This window comes from Crocodylus porosus, unplaced genomic scaffold (assembly GCF_001723895.1).
Source record: "Crocodylus porosus isolate Cpor-Errol unplaced genomic scaffold, CroPor_comp1, whole genome shotgun sequence".
NCBI classification, from domain to species: Eukaryota; Metazoa; Chordata; order Crocodylia; family Crocodylidae; genus Crocodylus; species Crocodylus porosus.
In genome coordinates, this window is record NW_017728886.1 from 28,549,387 (window position 1) to 28,569,485 (window position 20,099).

Consider the following 20,099-nt stretch of genomic DNA (forward strand, 5'->3'; position numbering starts at 1 on the left):
AAAAAAAAAAAAGCCTATGCACACAGGTATGAAGCAGTCTTGGATTTACTAAGCAACTGTGCCTTGGCACAAGATAGAAGGAATTGTTCATATCTGTGAAAAGTAAGCAGTATTTCTAGCCAGTGTAAAGCCAGACCCAATTCACTTTTCATTTACACTCGCCCTTTAGACTAGCAAGCACTCTATCCTCCCAGGATCCCCCTGAAATGAAATTCTATCTGCACTGCCGCAAACTGGTGTCCTTCTCCATACCACCAGTCCCTCTGCTTCTGACTACTAATATAACAATGTTATACATTTCTTATCAAACATTATTTGCCGAATGTTGTTGTTTCTCATTCAAACATTAAGGCTGGTGAGGTAATTTAGCTTTACAAAACAGGGTTGCTCATTCATGTATTATAGAATATCAATCAAATAACTAATGATCAAAAAAGGAAAAATATTTACCCGTCCATTTCAGCAAGAAGCTGATTTATGGTCTGCCTGGAGTAGGGATGTATTGCAGATTCAGTTCTTTTTCCACCAACAGAATCCAACTCATCAATAAATATAACACAAGGTGCATTTCCTTTTGCCTCCTCTGATAACATAAACATAGTTTAAGGTTATTTGAAATCAATCTGTTCCCACCATGCAAGTTATAGGCAACATCTACTACGAGGATTTTACAATTCATATACCGCTCCAAAAAGAGGTATCAGGGATCATACCAAAAAAAAAAAAGCCAAGTTAACCAGGTCCCTCTAGCTGCCACCGAGTTCAGGACTTTGGATCCTCAAGCTCCATGTATATCCGCAGCAGCTACAGCACATGGGATGGATGGGTTAACATGGCTCCTGATGGTGACACTTCTCTTGCAACAACTCTTCCATGGCTCTGCCCTCCTTTGTCCCCCCTGGGTCTTCACTCTGTTCTGTGTGGCCACAAGCTAAAGTCCCTCTGCCTCCACTCCAGGACTCAAACCTGTCAGTGGAGGTTGGGATCAGTGGCACACAGGGAGGATGAGGGCTGAATTTGTACCATGCCAGCCAAAACAAGTGGCCACCATTGCTTTCAAGAATCACATTTAAGGACTACTGATGAGGAAAGGGAAAGAAATTTTGAAGAAGTGGCAGCCACAGAACTGGCCCTGTCTTAAATTTTAAGAGCTTGCTCACATCTTTCTCATCAAGAGTTTCCTCTTAACATAAAATATGTAATAAAAGTCTTCAAAAACAGGGACAAAAAAGAGTAAGTGATAGGGAAACTTCTTTTTCAGTGTCTCCTGGGACCTGAAATCACAGAAGAACATTTCTATTAAACTTAGATTTGTGTATTTTCAAAGCTTTAGTTTTTATGAAAATTTAGACTATTAATTCAGACGATAATACCTTAAAGTAACAAAACTTCAATTCATGGAGGTAGAGACCAAATATTATAAAAGTATAAACTAATCCAATTTTAAATTATGAACCAAAAGGGATATCAACTTGAGATCTACATTTTTTAAAAGTGAGTTTCAAGAGCTGCACTTGCTCTTAGGTCCTTTACATTTACTTTTGTGGATTTCCCATTATCTTTGTGTGTTTCTTTTATCTTGGTGCTTGAAAAGAGAAAAAAAAAGAAAAGAAACTAATTAATCCAGTGGCACCCAATGTTCTGGCTCTTTGTGCCAGGATTGAGCACCATGCCACCCTACGCACCCAATCTAACATGTATGACCACAGTCTCCACAAATGTGTGGTTCTCCACAAATCTGTAGGGAGCCCCACAGGCCAGATAACATGGCTCCAGGGGATGGATCTAACCCATGAGCCAAGGGTTTAAGCACCCCTGGACTAACGCAAAGAAACAGTAAGTCTGACTATACACAATCTTACCAATTTGGGTTGACTATATATTGTGCTAGCATTCACAACCTGCCAGATACTATAACAGGTAACCAAGAGAAAGCTACTACAAAAGAAGCATCTGTAACTAAGAAAGGAGAGGAGCCAGAGCTGTCTCAGGAGGTGAAGGGTATGCAAAAATAATAATGGCTGCTGCTGCCACCCAGTCATGCCAGTGCTGACAACAGCCAGCACTGCCCTGTGGCTCTTACCTACCGAGTGCAGCACTGCCCTCTTTCCCACTGTATTGAGTTGAGAAAGAAAAACAGAAGGTGAAAAAAAGGCAATATACAGTGCAGTCGCATCATATATGCATTTAACTCATGCAAATTCAACTATACGTGCTCAGAAAAAAAAAAAAAAAGAGAAAAATAACAATTTAAATTAGTGCAGGATTCCGCCTGCCATTCCACTCAATGAGCGTATGCTCCGGAGTGAGCGTGAGATGGGAAACATGAATTTGCTGTTCCCTCAGTTGGTCTCAGTTCCCACGTGCCTCTCACAGTGTGAGCATCTCACGGTGCTGAGTGTGATTCTAGTGTTTAATTAATTTTGACTATACGCGATTTTCACCTTGTGCTGACTTTAGAACCTAACCCCCGCATAAGCTGCGACTCCACTGTATACAACAAGCAAAATGGCCATGGCAAAGGGCTAGTTAGGTTTTCTTTACATTGGGCGTTTTTTTTCTTTAGAACTGGAAAGGCATATTTGGTTTCCTAAATCACAGGGTTAGTAATAATGTTAGTTGTACCATGAAACAGCAGCTAAATCACTTTCTTAACATGTAGCCCGCAACAGACTGAAGCATTAACTAACTTACTGAAACAATCTTACACTTCTTAGAATTTGTTTAAATTAGAGTCAGCTGTTAAAAACCATAGGTTCCTGCACTATCAGTGGCTATGCATGAGGCATGCTACTTTTTCATTTCAAAATCATATTAGACCTCATGAGACGCTGCAATTAGTAAATGTACATGAAAATTTTACTGAACACCACATATTTAACTTACTAAACAGACTTCGGATTCGACCAGCTCCTATACCAACAAACATCTCATCAAACTCTGACCCAGAAGCATAATAGAATGGAACATCAGCTTCACCAGCCACAGCTCGGGCCAGAAGAGTCTTGCCTGTACCAGGTGGGCCAACTAAAAGAATACCTGAAAGAAAGAAAAACAGTCGTATTAATACAGTTCCAGTCTTTAAAAATAATGAGAAAAACTTTACACCTCGCTTTAATGCAATGTTTATACTCTATTTGAAACACATTTGGCACCATGATTTCACCATGGATGTTACACAAAAGAATGCCATTTTGTATATTTATTTATTTATTTATGCTTTGATCCTTATTTGAAACATGAAAGTACGAGGGAAGGCTGGGCAAGAGTTAAATATCTTAACAGAAGCTAACATGCAAGAAATGAGGCACCTAGCTCAATGGATGACTGATTTCAATTTTTTTAATTACCCTACAAACTTCCTTCTTCAGACAAAACACAAGACTATTTTAAACGCATTAAAATTCTCTTATTAGCACAGGTGGGTTTTAGATTAAGTTTATGATGTTATAGCTTTCAGTGAGATCAAGCATCTTTGATAAAAGTTTTGGTCACAAGTAGTTATAAGCTACTGGCAAAGACATGTATTGTCCATACCTAATATCAGTGTTTAAACCTCAAGAACACTGTGGAGCCGATATGAAAAAGAGGCATGTACTCACTACTGCAGCTGTCTCCAACTGAGCCTGGCACTCAATCCAGCTGCTCCCCACAACCCCCAGGGTCAGCTGGGGACATGGGAGCAGTTGGCAGGTGCCCCCTTCCTGTGCCTGCTCCCTTAACTCTCCCCCACACTCTGGACAGTAACATAACAAGGGGTGGATGACTGCAACACGTCCCAGCTGGTAACAATGGGGGGGGGGGGCACCAGAACGCTGGCAAGGGACTGAGCAGCTCTGACTGGGCAGACCAGTCAGGATTCCCCTCATAATCCTGCTCCTCCTCCTCAGCTACTACCTTAGCCCTTTCACAGTCATGCCATTTTAATGTTTTTGAAGCCATGATCTATAGGCAGGTAAGACAGCATGTAACCCTTCTCCCCCATTCTCCCGCACAACCCTCTCCCCACACCCCTTCTGTGATCAGGACACAGAAATAGCTAGCTATACCTCTGCCCCACCCCTGGGTATCCCTCACTAGTTTACAGACTCTAGTTGTGCATCACTATCACCCTCCCATTGCCTAAGCTCAGCTCTTACAGCATGGACTCTAAAGATGATTGAGGCATCTGCAGCAGTGGGGGACTGGAGCTGCCTGTATGTCTTTCAGCTTCAGCCTAACCTCCATGCAGCCCCTGGTAGAACAGCTCAAGCTGGAGGCAGCCACAGTGTGGATCAAGATAAGGGAAGCAGGAAGTCAGGAGTTTGCAGACACCCCACAAGCATGTAGATCCACCATCTATGCATGTATATCAATCTCTTGTTCAAACACAATAAGCAGGAATAGTACTGAGGATTCAAGGCAACTTTCAGATTTACTTCAACAGTTCAGCTGGAAATTGATCCTTTTTAACTGCAAGGATATCATCACACAGTTAAACAATTTAATTTTTTTTTTTTTTTTTAGAATAGCACCACAGTACAATACCATTGGGACAGTTACTGTTATGAACGATCTGTATTTCCAATTTGGAGAAGATTCTTACCTTTTGGAAGTTTACCTCCTAGTACAGTAAATTTCTGTGGATTTTTCAAGAATTCCACAACTTCCTGCAATTCTTGTTTGGCTTCATCCACCTGCATATTTGAAATATGCCAGGAAATGTCACAGAACACTAGTATCAAACAGAGCTTTTTTTTCAGTGTCAAAGCTCATCCATAACTATCTGTAAATTATATTAGGAAACAAACTTAAACCTAGAGAAGAAATGTGCTGGAAAAGGAAATCACTACTGGACTAGCAAAACATATTATATGGAGTTGTTCTGTATAGGCCTATACCCTAATTTTGCCCAAGGGAGCAAAAAGTTAACCCCACTCTCTAACCTAAAGTTGCTTTATAAACACCAGCAAGAGCTTAAAAAAACCCACAAAAAAACCCAAACAAACCAAAAAAACCAAACAAACCCCACACACAAAAACTGAAGTAGTCCAAAGATCTGCTGATACAACCATGTAGGCTACATCATCCTGTAAAAGGAGATGAGTATGGATATAATTTCTGTCTTGATCTTCGGTTAATAAGCTTGACTTAACCTGCCTAGATATCATTCCCTCATGAGCTTTGGACCAGGAAGTTAGCTAAAAGCAGTGTCCTAAAGTGCCCGAGAGTGGTACAAATTTTGCTGGCTGGTAAGTCATTATCTTGGGCCGGATTGCAACATTATTGGTAGAGAAAAAAAGACTCAGCACCAGAGAGAAAGAAGTTGCATCTAGCTTTGTTGTTCTTTTTCTCCCCCATTCTGTGCCCTAGTCTTCAAGGCATCAGAAACAGACCTAGAGAGAAATTCTTTGCTTTTCTTCAAAGGCAAGACCTTTACTGGTGAAAATTGATCACTGGGATATCCAGCCCACAGATTACAAACACCTGACTACCAACACGAGGGCCAGAAGAACCATATTTCTGCTATGTGCAAGATCCTGATTTGTATTCCCCTCCCCTTGTGTCTTTTTATGTCCCTGGTTCCACTAGCTTTCCTCCATCCTTCCTTCCTCAGGTGTTTACCAGATCAAAAGGCACAGCACAGGCAGCACAGCAACATGAGATGGGTCATGCAGCTTTGTCCAGCCTAAGGATAATCACCAAAGGAAAGAGTCCTGACCAGACCAAGAAATGTCAACCCAGACCAGGAAAGCGAGCAACAGTTGTCATGGCTGACCTATTTGTCCATTTCTGACCAATTTTCCTGAGACGATCAAAAGATTTACTTCCCTGAATTTTTATTGTCTCAGCACTTCTCCCCCTTTTGATATCTGGCTTTCAAAGCAGGAAAGCGACCACTGTTCTCACAGTACAATCTGAAACTCAACAAATTGAATGTGCCTATAGCAAAAACCCCAAACCGTTTAATTGTTTCTTGCCATACAGTGAGACATATTAAAACATAATTTTGGACAGTTCAATTGATTGACATTAACAGAGTGTATCCCCAATATCTGAAAAGGAAACATAAACATTACCCATATAGTAAGGAATTAAAGCAAGAGATATCAAATGAAATATAAATTAAATCCCATGTCAAAGTGATACTTTACTGAAACTCACTCTATGGTGCTTTCACATGAAATTGTCACAACTATTTATTTCAGAGAAATCAAAATCACTTCTGGAGCAGGACCACAACAGGGATTTAAAAGGCAGGAAAATTGCTACCTCTTGAATTTGTTTCCACCACGGAACAAAGGGAGCTAAAGAGAAACATTCAGACTTCCTAGCACTTGCGATTGGACATGTCCAAGGGCAATACTGGCTTGGTAGAAACAACACTGCCTGTAAGCAGTTACTGCCAACAAATAGCAATGATTGTAGATGCAAACAAAATCTAGCACAGGCTGACTGAAACATACATTTTATGTCTCCTAATAGAATTTACTAACGTTTACTCATAGATGGGGAGTCAATAATATTCTGACCCAAGGAAGAAAAAACCCATTTCATGGTCTGGTTCCCCCATTCTGTGCCAAAAAAATAAAAATAATAGTAATTTAAAAAAAAATAGCTGGTAAATACTTATCTGGACTTAAAAGTTTTACTGGTTCTCTGCTACAGACTGAACAATTGGGGAACACCAGTGTAGTTTTCTTTTAGTGTGGTTTTCTTATTTTTCATTTTTTATTATGATTTCATTTAATCCAAACTACAAGTTTAGATCTTAAAAACTGTTTAAAGCAAAAGGCAACTGCTTCTGCATATACTTAGATAAACCTAATCTTTTTCCATGTCAATCCTGATTTGGCAAACAAATAGTTAACAGAAAGCTAACAGTTGAGCTTACCCCTTTTACATGTTCAAAGGTGACATTTTTCACTTGACTTGGATCAATTGCTACATCAAGTCCTGATGTTGTCCGAAAGCCTACGACTGGAGAACCACAAAAAGATCTGTCAATTTATATAACAGGTCTAATTTCAAGGCCACATTTTACATTTGAATGGATCTACCCTGTTAATCTGCCTCTTAAATCCTACATATGCCATTTTTAAAGCAAGGTCACCATTTATAGAAAGTATCCAACTAGAATACTAAGTATTTTATAGTTGTTTAACAACAAAGATTTACATTTATTCTACATACATTTTTAAGACAATTCAGCAATTTTGAGACTAAATGTTTTTGTCCATCTTAGTGACCCATTCCTTCATAGCTCAGGACAATGCCCTCTATTCACAAACTAGTATGCAAGGACAGTTATGTACAAACTTCTTTGCAATGCCCCTACAATATGCTCTAGTTCACATGGAAGAATCTCAGTATTTACATGCCTCTCCATTTCTGGCCACTCTGAGCAGTACCAACAAGCATCATCATGAATTATCTTATAATAGTTTCTATGATATAGGTCCCCAGTTCAATGGTTCTTAATCTTTTTAGTTAGGGCACCTCTCTTCCCCTCACCCCGAACCACAACAAGTTGCAAAGGGATGGCACAGTTTGAGAACCCCTACTGTGCTCAGCTTGCCTCAACAGTTCCCAACCACGGGCAACTACCTCCAGGGAAACCTGCCCCACACACCTAATGCACCAACAGACCAGAAAGGACTGTGAGACACGCACTTCCTATTCCTGCATTAGGGTTCTCATATCAGCCTAAAGCAGGCACGAGAGTTGACTCATGCTGCAGCCTTTCTGGTCCAAGCCTGCAGGACATCTCCCAGAGAGAGGTGTGTGGGACACATGGAACTGTGTCACGCACCTCCATTCCCAAGAGGAGAGAGGAAGAAGAATGGACCAGGAGGAGCTACAGTCAAGTTGACTCTTTTGTCTGCTTTAAGGTCAGGGAACCTTACTTCAAAAAGGAGAGTGCACATGCTGCAGCCTGCACACAGGGCACTTTTACCTGGCTGCTGTCACTATAGCAGCAGCAGTGCCTGGGTTGCGGCACCCACAAGAGGGTCTTGTAGCATACCATTTGAGAACCATTGCCCTACTCATTAGCAAGTAACTCCCTTTTGATGTCAGCCTAACATGGGAAAATGTCTTTTTCTCAAACTGATGACAAGAATAAGTTCGACAAAAGTCACATGTGTTCTAGGATACTGCCCATAACAGGAACAATCCAATTTATCCTTCCTGCTAATACATGCTTTGTTTTATAGAGAAAGTCAAGAAACGAATAGGGATGGTTTGGCAACTGGGATCCTTCCGGATCATGGTGTATGCATGAGAGGTCACCCAGACCTTTGACGCATATGCCTAGGCAGGAATATGGAGGAGTACAGGCTGCCCAGACCTTCCATCCCTCATTTAGGCCATTGAGACAAAATTCAAAGGCCTAACTGAGTCCAGATGTTTAGTGCCTTCTTGGCTGTAGTTGTGTAAGCATCTGGGAATTGAACCCGGGTCTCCCACGTATCAGACAAGGATTCCACCACTGAACCACAGGGGTGTCCGAGAAACGAATACACTAACAGAAAAAGAAAACAAATTTAGATGTCTAAAATATTCCCCTCTGAATCGTGCTAGCCAAAAGCAATAAATATTTTAAGGTTCCTTCCATATCTTGAACTGTTACCATAAAATATTCATAATGCATTGTAAAATACATATTTTACTTAGTTTCTCTTTTTACATGTTCAGCACAAAGTGAAAGATTAAAAGAATGAAAAGTTAACAAACCAGTATCAGAAAAGGAGCCTTTACCAGATAAAAATGGGGATTTGAAGACAGTGTAAGTAACAAGCAGCACCCAAAAAAAAAAAAGATATAACCGTGCTCGTCTTAAGGAATCTGTAAAAGAAAACAAGAGATGTTTTAAATAAGATGAAGCAAGCTACTTTCCAAATATGAGAAAATGATTAAATAAACTAAAGCAACTTACCACTAACTGGTTGTGAGAGCACTTGCAGTCTCAAAAAGCCCTCAGCAAAACCAGTTTTAAAAGCATCCTGATGAGCCTCCGGTATGTTTAGTGATTTCATTAGCTTATCTAATCTTTCCACTTCAGGTTCTGGGTCTCTATAAAGCAGATTCTAAATATATATATATATATATTGCAGACTAAAGTTAATTTACAGCCATTTTACTAATGTTCACATATAGAAAAATACATGTTACTGAGGTAGCCTGACCCATACAATTAAAAACAGTCAGATTTTAGCTATGTGCTTCTGTTCAGCTTACAGAACTGGATGCATGCATCCATGACACAATAAATAGTTCAGTAATTTCATCATGTGGCTTCTCCACGTTTGATGATTGGATTTACTAAATTTAAATTAAAGCAAATTAATGTTGATCCAGGAGGGCATTTGCTTAGGCCAGCAAGTTAATACATTTTAAAAATACTGGCCATAAGTAATACTGTATTTTGTTCTGTTAAAACTCAACTGCTGTTTTACCAAAAACATATACAAAGTTAAGAAGATAAACTAGTGGACTTTCTGCTTATAATAGTGTTTCACTGCTCTCCAGACTACTTTCAGGAAATTATAAAGAGACTGTGTGAAATATTAAAATATTTCATTTTCATAGCTTGAAGAATTTGCACTTCTGCATTTCAAATCTGCTGACTTTAACAAGTTAATGGACCAAATCCTTATACCAGGCAACATAAAAAGGCAAGTCTCACATGCATTGTCAAGGGTAGGGGAAATGCCAATTTTTCTGTTTGTTATCTAATTATTATCTTATTATCTAATTGAAGCATCGTAACTGAATGTATTCATCGGATCTTAATTTTATAATAGAACCAGCATGCTTACCTTTAGAAATGAAGGAACTACATCTTGTGATTCTTTTAATGGCTGTTCAGACGTTGACTGTAGACGTCTTGCTCTTGATTTCAAAGTCTTAAAGCCCCGAGACTGCATGAAAACTTTGAAATAATGGTAATGGAAAGTTTTCTATTAAATAATGAAGGTGTAACAGATATAAATGTTCTGAAACCATGAGCTATTCAGGGAATATTGTACAGAGTTATGACAGATGTTATGGACACACAGATTGTTAAAAATACTCTTGTAACAAGATTTAAATGGCATATGTATTTTTTTTTTTGTTCTAGGTTCAGGGGTGGATTTATTCTTGAAACTGGAGTCACCAGGGAGGGGAGATGAATGTTAAAAGAAGAATTTCTACCCTGAGTTACAAGAGTGGAAAAATAACAGCACAAACTGAGTTGTTCTGGATCAAGAGGTTTGACAAAGGTGGCAAATGTTATGAAGACAGTCTTCATCTGAGGTCTGACATACACATATTGGAACAAAGAACTGAAATTACAGTGTTGTATGTTTCAGAGAACTATGGGAACAATGGGCAGTACTTTCTAAAATAAGCATACTTGCAAGCTGTTCAGTGCTTTGTGATATGTTCTCTCAGTAAAGCTTTGTCTTAAATAAATGTTATTTCACACTGTGAACGCTGGCTGACTACTAACCATACTAACCAACTACCATTTTCACTAGGAGAGAGCAGCCTGGCATAGTGAACTAAATCTCAGATCTTCTGGAAAAAAAATCATGTTAATTGTTATGGGAGCACAGCTCTGTCCTGGTCTGGACAAAGAGGAATCCAGGTTCCTACCCCAAGGAAAGGTGCCTGCTAGAGGCCTGATTTCTAAAGGCTTATCATCTGCTGGCATAAAACTTGCAGTGCTGACAAGTACAGTGAACCTGCCAGAGTGCATCCCCACTCCCAGCTTCCACTAGTTATGGAGCTATAGCGACAGGTCATGCAGTGCATCCTGTGACACACCAGCTGCTACCTGAAAAAGCTTTCTGCTGCACACAGAATTGATGATGCTCTGCAAGAACAAATGGCTTCTTGCCACAGAGGAGCAGTGAGTGCAGATGCACTCATAGTTATAGAGGCATAAAACTGAGATCTATGTAGTATAGACCAGGACTGAGCAGTATGACCTGGGGAAGGTGGTCAACATATCAAAGGTCCTATGAACTGATCTGGAACTGAGACAGAAGGAAAGAGATTTGTTAAATAAAGCAAGGTTGTACCATTGTAGGCTCTTCCTCCTTATGGCTCAAAAGTTAGTCCTTATTTGGTTTTCCTTATATAATGTGTAAAATAATGTCAAGTACTTTACATGGTATGCTAAAAAAAGTGATACATTATCATCATCGTTCTAAAGCATAATCTGTTAATTACATCACATTTACTGACTGCTTAGGAAGCATGTTGGTCTGCCCAAGAGCATTTCCCATTCAAGTCCCCCCCCACCCCAAAATAATTAAAAGATATGGGGTCCTTAATTTGCCTTTTAAATATAACATATTCCCATAAATGTGTTAATATTTGCTGCATGACTGCCTTCTGTCAGAATTAGTAAAATTCCCCAGGAAAATGTCACATAAATGGTGGTGGTCGACAGGAGCTAAATCATCTTGGCGCGCTGTGACCAGTGGGGTCCCTCAAGGCTCTGTCCTAGGGCCTATACTATTTAACATCTTCATCAATAATGTGGACACTGGTGTCAGAAACAGACCTGCCACGTTTGCCAACACCACCAAGCTCTGGGGTAAAGCATCCACAACTGGGGACAGGAGGGTGATCCAGGCAGATCTTGACAGGTTCATGAAATGTGCAAACAAGAACCTGATCGTGTTCAACACCGAAAAAATGCAAGGATTTCCACCTTGGCAGGAAAAACCTGCAGAATCCTTATAGGCTCGGTAGTGCTACGCTGGTTAGCAATACAGATGAAAGGGACTTGGGGGTCATGGTTGACCACAAAATGAACGTGAGCCTTCAGTGTGATGCTGCGGCCAGTAAAGTGATCAAAACGGTGGCTTGCATCCATAGATGCTTCTCAAGCAAATCCTGGGACGTCATTCTCCCCTTGTATTCTGTCTTGGTGAGGCCACAGCTGGAGTAATGCATCCAGTTTTGGGCTCCACAATTCAAAAACTATGTGGAAAAGCTTGAGAGAGTGCAGAGGAGAGCTACGTGCATGATCAGAGGTCAGGAAAACAGACCTTATGAAAAGCGCAGGCTCAGGGGTGATCTGATGGCCACCTATAAGTTTATCAGGGGTGCTCATCAGGATCTGGGTGAACATCTGTTCACCAGAGCGCCCCAAGGGATGACAAGATCAAATGGTCAAAAACTCTGCTGCAACCGATTCAGGCTAGATATAAGAAAGAACTTCTTTACTGTCCAAGCCCCCAAGGTTTGAAATAGACTGCTGCCACAGGCAGTTCAAGCACCGACTCTGAATGCCTTCAATACACATTTGGATGTTTATCTTGCTGGGATCCTATGATCCCTGCAGACTTCCTGCCCCTGGGGCAGGTGGCTGGTCTCGATAATCCTCTGGGGTCCCTTCCAGCCCAAATGTCTATAAAATCTATGAAATTAAAGTCATCTTGTCTCAGTAGATGTTTCATACCTGGCCAGTGCCGAAGATCTGAACACAATCTTTGGAGGGGTCTACGTGGCTGTCTGTACAAGTAAGAGGAGCGCAAAGTACTAAAAATATCTGTGAAACCTAGAAAAAGATTAAAGTAAATCAAGACTATAAAATGGAAATTAATATTCACACAAAACTTTATTCATATTATTCCTAATAATGTTTAATTTAAGTGTCTATATGCTTTCCTAGAGCAAGTGGACAAAAAGTGACCCATGGGCCGGATGCAGCCTGCCAAGCCATTCAATCTGACCCACGGGGGCCCTAAAAAATTCAGAAAATTAATATTTTTCTGCCCCTGGCTGCCCATCATGCAGCCCTCGATGGCTTGCCAAAACTCAGTAAGTGACCATCCACCCCAAATAATTGCCTGCCCCTGTTCTAGAGTAATGTAACGAAGAAGCCATTACTAACAACATACACATGGTTTGTGACAATGGTGATCAATGTATCTAGCCATGAGGCTATATCCAGCATGGGGTTGGTGCACCAGATTTGGCCAGACAGACCTGGTATTGGCACAATCCAGCAACTAGGGCCATGCCATCCAGCCTGCAGGACAGTGGTGGCAGCATTAACTGTGGCACTAGGAGACCCATGAACTGGATTCAGCTGTGCGCCACTATTTTAAGATACTGGAATTCTGTGCATGACACCTATACCAGAATCCTTGAATTAGAACTTCCAGAGGAAAAATATTAAATTAAACCTACATAGGGATCTATCAATATGGACATAGTTGCAGAACTAGAATCTCAACAAACATCCAGAGCTTCAGTGGCTTATAGGATTTATGTTGATATTTACTTTTTGAGTTGCTTTAAAATTATGTAACCCTCATTTTCCCTAATCTAGACTGATTAAAACCCACCCACCCCAACCTCCCTGCTGCCAACTGTACCTACCATCGCACTATAGATTTTTGTCTGTAAAGACAGAAGTCAAAAAAAGGCATTAAGCATCTAAGCATTCCTTGCCGAGGATTCTGATCAGTAACCTTCCCTTAACTGCCTGGAGTAGAATCAACAGTCTAAGCTACAGAAATTTTACAGATTAAAGACAGACAGCTCACAACTCTCTTTTAACCACACTCCTATCTCCGGAAAACATTTATTGCATCTGTGTCCAGTCAGGATGCACTTCCTCCATAAAGTGACACTAATCCCCAGTTTTCCTTTTTGCGCAGCACAGGTAGCATTTGAGATACCAGCTCATGGGTTCTACTTTAGCACACTGGGAGCTGCCTGTCTCTGACAACACTTACAGAGCATGAGGGAAGTGGCAAATTGCAAAACTGTCCACTAAAGATTGTTTTCTTATCATCAAGATAAGCTGCTTATTTATTTTTCACTTAAAATAATTAGGAGTTATTAGTAACACTGAAGCCAATTTGATTTTTTTTTTTAATTTGGAACTCCTTCAAACAGAAATAGAATACCTGTCTAAACCAGTGATGCTCATGATTTTAGTCCCAGGGGCCAGATGAGTACTGCAGAGCCAGTCTGACTGGCTGGCATCGGGCCCCAGAGGTCCTCCACCACCTCTGCCTGACCAAGATCAGACCCATACAATCCCTGCCTGTCCCCACACACCAGGATGAGGCCCTGCACTACTCCATGTGCCCAATCTAGCACAGAGGACTGAAAGAGACAGTGCCAGAGGCCAGATCTGGCCAATGGTTGAAGACCCCTGGTCTAAACTGTTACCATCTTCATGATTCACTGTATAGCATAACATCCATGGTTTGATTTTCTATGCACGTTAACTTTTAAAGTTGAATAACTGATTTTTCACTAGTACTTACCATGCTTATTTTCAAAGAAGGACTGTGCAGAGACATAAGACACATGCCATTGGGACGAAGTTTTGTTTTCTTCATAAAGGCCAGGAAGCAACCTGTTCCTTAGTTCATTGAGCTCGTTAACTTTCAGATCAGATAGGCCCATCTCTCTCAGATTAACAACAGGCTGTAATACAATAGGGAGGTTAGCGATGTTAATCTGAAGTCAGACAGAAGGCAAATATTAATATCACATCAGGAAAAAAGAATTCTATCACTAAAACAGGAATAGAATGTCTTAAGAGAAATACCAGAAAGAAAAAAGTGTTTGAGTGAAAACTGCTTACATCCCAAAAGCTTTATTTTTTAGCTTTTACGCTAGTTTGAATTTGAAAATGAAACACTTACCTATATGAAGAAAAATACAAAAATATAATGATTTAGGTTTAAGGGAAAAAATTTAAATCTATTTTTGACCACATTAAAAAAATCTAATTCTATCCTGCACGTGCAAAAAATTAGATGTGTGCTTCTACTAGGGTAACCATGTATTTGTTCTCTCCCTAACCCAGGGAATCATGCATGGTGGTGATTCCCATACATTAAAAAAAAAAAAAAAGACGTGCGATCCTCATTTGCACCCTTCGGGGTGGTTGGGGTGAAGGATGCAGCTGTATTCTGTTTTAATTGGAACGCTTGCCATTTTGTATGGAGAAAAATGCTTTATTCTACCTAATGCACAATCTGACTAAATAGCAAAAGCCCGAACTGCAGGTCCTAACAATATTAATTTAAAATGCATATGGTTCTACAGGATGCTTGATGGCCTGGGGACTGGGAAAAAAAAAAAAAAAAGGCTATATACACTTATCCCAACTCACTGTATATTATTCTCCTTAACCGCAGGAACAATTGCAGCATGCTTAATGAACCCTATTAAAGGTTCCTAACCACTGAGCCTAGAAATTACAAGGACCTAGTCAGTTAAGAGGCTGCTTTAGAAGCCTTGAAAATGACTATCCCATGTCAGCTCCATTACCGGTGCAGTGCAAATCAGTACAACTGCAGTACACCATGAAAAGCAGAGCCAAAAAGTTTTTAAGAACCTAAGGCAGGGGTTGGCAAACATATGGCCTGCTGGATGCATTTGGTCCACAGAGGAATTTGATCTGACCCACAGAGTCAGGGAATTTCAGAAGGAATGGAGGGTAGGGAAGGGCTCTGTCTATGCCTAGACAATGCCCCTCACCATCAAAGCCCTCTGGCTCCTGTCAGACAGGAGCTGGGTTGTTTAATCTTGTGGTATTCAAAAAGTTGCTGGCTGTGATGTTCACTGCAATGTAAGCAATAGGCATAAAAAGAGCAACCTATGCCTTGTTATGTAGTTAACTGAATTATGCATGCATTTAATAGGCAAGTAAGTGGAATAAACTTTATTTACGAAAAAAACATTGCTTTCAATCAACTGTTGAAGAGATGGTCCTGTTTAGTGTTCAGAATCTAAGCTTTTGTTTTCGTGACATCCACAAAAAGGCTGACATTTTTGGGATGAATACCTCAGCAACCTACTGAGTTAATTAAAGTCTACCACATGTTTCAATGTTATCTCCTTTATAGCTATTTGACTAGGTGAAATTTTGTAAGAATTAGAAGCTGGGTTAACTACATAGAAATAAATACAAGGGAAAATCCAAAAGGTAGGCAAGGAAGCAGGATGAAATGGTTTAACCCACAAAGCAGGATACCCTGATTTCAAAAGCAATTTTAATTTTGTATTACATTGGATTTTTTTATGTTACTTTCTTAAATACAAACCAACCCATAAGTATCTAGAAGCAGATACATATGGATTGGTTTGCAACTGATTTATAGCTCTTAGACTAGATTTGGGACTTTTTATTGCAAACCAGGGAAACATCTTATTTATATACATTTAACAAGCATTATTTTTTTCAGATTCTGATTTTACATTTTAATTATGCTAAACTAGAATAAACTGCATATTTACATGTGATCTATGTCAAATTGCCGTTTGCCTGGAAACTAAAATGTCACATGAGATAAATAAAATACCACTTTTTTTTTCTTAGAGATCTGAACTATTTTTTGTCATAATGCAGAGACATAACTAGAGGTGGGCAAATGGGGCATTGGCCCAGGGAGCTTATTTAGAGGTGGTACAAGAATAGCCTACCTCGCCAGTGCTAGCCAGGCCACAAAAATTTTAGAACTATTAGATTTGATCCCTTGAGACCTCGTTTTATTCATACATGGAAGCACAATTAAAGGCTTCTGAATCTCCCATGAGTTAATCAACTTTGAATGAAATAGTCTTTGAAATGTAAGAAAAATATCTTGTTCATTTTCCAAAAGAGGCTACTGCTATTAAAGGCCTAGTCACACAGGTCCCTGCCGCCCCCATTCCCCTACTGGAGGGGCAGGTACCTTCCTTTTCCCCACCAATGCAGCCTTGCCACCTGGCCGCCTTCCCCCAGTTCCAGCAGGCACCCACCCCATCCACTCACCCGCTCCCCGGACAGTCCCCAAGCCCTGGGCCTCCAACCTGACTGGCTGCATACTGGCCACGTGCATGTGCGCATGCAGAGGCACATGTGCCCAACTGCCCCAAGCAGCTCCTTGCAGGCTGGAATACTGCCAGCCTGCAAGGGGAAACCTATGCTTTCCATCATTTTTCTGGGACTTGCTCAAGACCCTTTCAAATATTGTTGCAACTCACTTTTGGGTCACAACCCACAGGTTGAGAAACACTTGTGTTAGAGGATAAGTGCAAACAAAAGGAGTTTCTCTTTTTAAAACACTGAGTTTTAATTATCCTAGAAGATGGTTAGAAACAGAGGAAGAAAGGTGGATTAGGTAGGAAAACAAACTAACTATAAAATATAGCCTTGGTTTTAAAAGCAAACAAGTTATCTCACTGACTGACAAAATAATAAGGCATTAAACAAACTAAACACCTATTTAGTCATTCTAGTCAAGCTGTAGTCACTCCCTGATCATTATGCAAGATAAACTGACACAGGGATGTGTCAAAGCTGCAACTGAACTCCAACTAGCTTCAAGCATCAAGGACAATAAAAATCCTTTTTCAGATATGTGGGGAGCTGGAGGAAAAGCAAGGGCAACATTGGACCCCTGCTGAACCAGATGGGACAACTGACAACTGATGCCCAGGAAAAAGCCAACCTATTAAATGGGTACTTTACACCAGTCTTTCTTCAGTCCCGTGGGACACCCATGCCCACTATGGGGCAGGAAGGTCCGGGAGAGGGAGATCCGCTGCCCTGCATTAACACTGACCTTGTGAAGGAACACCTTGAGAGGCTGGATACCTTCAAGTCAGCCAGCCCTAACAATCTACACCCTCGGGTACTTAAGGAGCTGGCAAGCATCATAGCCCAGCCTCTGGCATGGATCTTTGAAAACTCCTGGTGCTGTGGTGTAGTGCTGAAGACTGGAAGGGCCAATGTGGTGCTGATCTTCAAGAAAGGGAGGAAAGTGGAGCCGGCTAACTATAGGCCCATCAGCCTGACTTCTATCCCGGGGAAAGTCAAAGAAAAGTTTATTAAAGAGGCCATCCTTAATGGACTGGCCGATGCCAACATCCTGAGGGACAGCCAGCACGGGTTTCTTGCGGGTAGGTCTTGCTTGATCAATCTCATTTCCTTCTACGACCTATCACCTGGACAAGGGAGAAGAGATTGATATCATATACCTTGACTTTAAAAAAGCTTTTGATCTGGTATCCCATGATCACCTCTTGGTGAGACTGGCCAATTGTGGCCTTGGGTCCACCATGATCCACTGGCTGGGAAATTGGCTTCGTGGTCAGACCGAGAGAGTAGTAATTGACGTAAGTCAATCATCATGGTACCCTGTGACCAGCGGGGTCCCCAGAGGCTCTGTCCTTGGACCCATATTGTTCAACATCTTCATTAATGGTGGAGACAGAAGCAGATTGGCCAAGTTCACCAGCGATACCAAACTTTGGGGCAAAGCACCCACACCAGAAGACAGGAAGGCTATCCAGGCTGACCTGGACAGGCTCAGCAAATGGGCGGACGATAACTCGATGGTATTTAACGCTGAAAAAAATGCAAGATTCTCCACCTTGGGAGGAAAAACCTGCAGCATCCTTATAGGCTTGGCAGTGCTATGCTGGCTAGCACTACAGAAGAGACTTGGGGATCATCACTGACCACAAAATGAACATGACCATGCAATGCGATGCTGCAGCTAGTAAAGCGACCAAAACGCTGGCTTGCATCCACAGATGCTTGTCAAGTAAATCCCGGGACATCATTCTCCCCTTGTACTTGGCCTTGGTGAGGCCGCAGCTGGAGTACCGCATCCAGTTTTGGGCTCCACAATTCAAAAAGGATGTGGAGAAGCTTGAGAGAGTCCAGAGAAGAGCCACAGGCATGATCAGAGGTCAGGAAAGCAGACCTTACAATGACAGGCTGAGAGTCATGGGGCTCTTTAGCCCGGATAAGCGCAGGCTCAGGGGTGATCTGATGGTGACCACCAGGATCTGGGGGAACGTTTGTTCACCAGAGCACCCCAAGGGATGACGAGGTCAAACAGTTATAAACTGCTGCAAGACCATTTCAGGCTGGACATAAGGAAGAATTTCTTTACTGTCCGAGCCCCCACGGTCTGGAACAACATGCCATCAGAGGTGGCTCAAGCACCTACATTGAACACCTTCAAGAGCAAACTGGATGCTTATTTTGCTGGGATCCGATGACCCCAGCTGACTTCCTGCCCTTCGGGCTGGGGGCTGGACTCGATGATCTTCCAAGGTCCCTTTCAGCCCTAATGTCTGTGAAAGCTGTGAAACACTAACAGGACACAGTGGTGAGTACAGAGGACATTGCTGGTGGGTACATAGCCCTGAATTTCCATAAAGACATGAAAATTTAGGAATCTAAATTAAGTACTTCTGAAAGTTTTAGTCTCAGTGAGAATCAGCATACTGATGAACCCATGTTTTAATCTAAATGTCAGTCATGCCAAAAAAAATTCAGGAACAAATTGAGAGAACAGAAGAAAAGTCTAATAGGCACAATCAAGGTGATTTCCATGAAATGACCAATCATTATGGACTATTTTTTATAGTCTAATTACCCATCAAGAAGTTTTTCTGTCTGTTACTTGTTAAAAGTGCCCATAGAGTTTGGTAAAGATAAATACAGACTTGCCTTTGCACAAAAAAGAGCCAAAAAGAAATACTAATTAAATAAAAAGAAATTAATTAGACCAAAAAAACTAGTCAAAACTATTATAAGCATACTAATAAAGCAAACTAATAATTGGCAAGGAGAGTAAAACCAAGTTTATTACAAGCAAGCTTTCTTTTCTTCATTTTACAAGGTCATCAAGAAAGTTTGAAATACAGAAGCAAATCCTTCCTCTTAAACTGCCCGAGTCATACTAGTCACGTCGTTGATCTTAACAAGCAAGGACTTTACCTCTTATATCCTGACAACTGCTACGGTACTTTAGTACATCTCTTTTTTACAAAGTTTGTATTCTATTTGTTCATAACTTATGGATTCTTTTTCCTACTGTTTCCAATACTTTCTCAACATCTAAACTTTAGACTCCTGCTTATGACTTTGTTTACAAGTTAGCATTATTGCTTTAAAGGCTGCGTCAAACCCAACATTGTTTCATCAAAGTGAACCATAAAATCATACAGAAAAGGTGGGTTTTAAAAATAAATTCAATGGCCTTTTATTACCATATACAGAATTCAGAAGATAACAATCATATCATCTTATGCACATTTAAGATGTATTAAATATTACATGCAAGTTACTTGACTTTTTTTTTTTTTTT

At 40.7% G+C, this 20,099-nt stretch overlaps 1 protein-coding gene across 3 annotated transcripts in view; it reads right to left on the bottom strand.

Moving 5' to 3' along the window:
- YME1L1 (YME1 like 1 ATPase) overlaps positions 1-20,099 on the bottom strand; it is a 40,141-nt gene that overhangs the window by 14,933 nt on the left and 5,109 nt on the right. For 2 of the 3 annotated variants that reach the window (XM_019531623.1, XM_019531616.1), the window contains exons 3-11: positions 14,265-14,427; positions 12,440-12,538; positions 9,801-9,913; positions 8,918-9,068; positions 8,716-8,826; positions 6,875-6,960; positions 4,586-4,676; positions 2,887-3,039; positions 451-583 (exon numbers count right to left, since the gene is read on the bottom strand). In XM_019531623.1, the coding sequence (XP_019387168.1) occupies positions 451-583; positions 2,887-3,039; positions 4,586-4,676; positions 6,875-6,960; positions 8,716-8,826; positions 8,918-9,068; positions 9,801-9,913; positions 12,440-12,538; positions 14,265-14,427 (1,100 nt within the window). The remainder of the gene's footprint in view (positions 1-450; positions 584-2,886; positions 3,040-4,585; positions 4,677-6,874; positions 6,961-8,715; positions 8,827-8,917; positions 9,069-9,800; positions 9,914-12,439; positions 12,539-14,264; positions 14,428-20,099) is intronic. The other variant, XM_019531632.1, reaches the window with a different exon arrangement.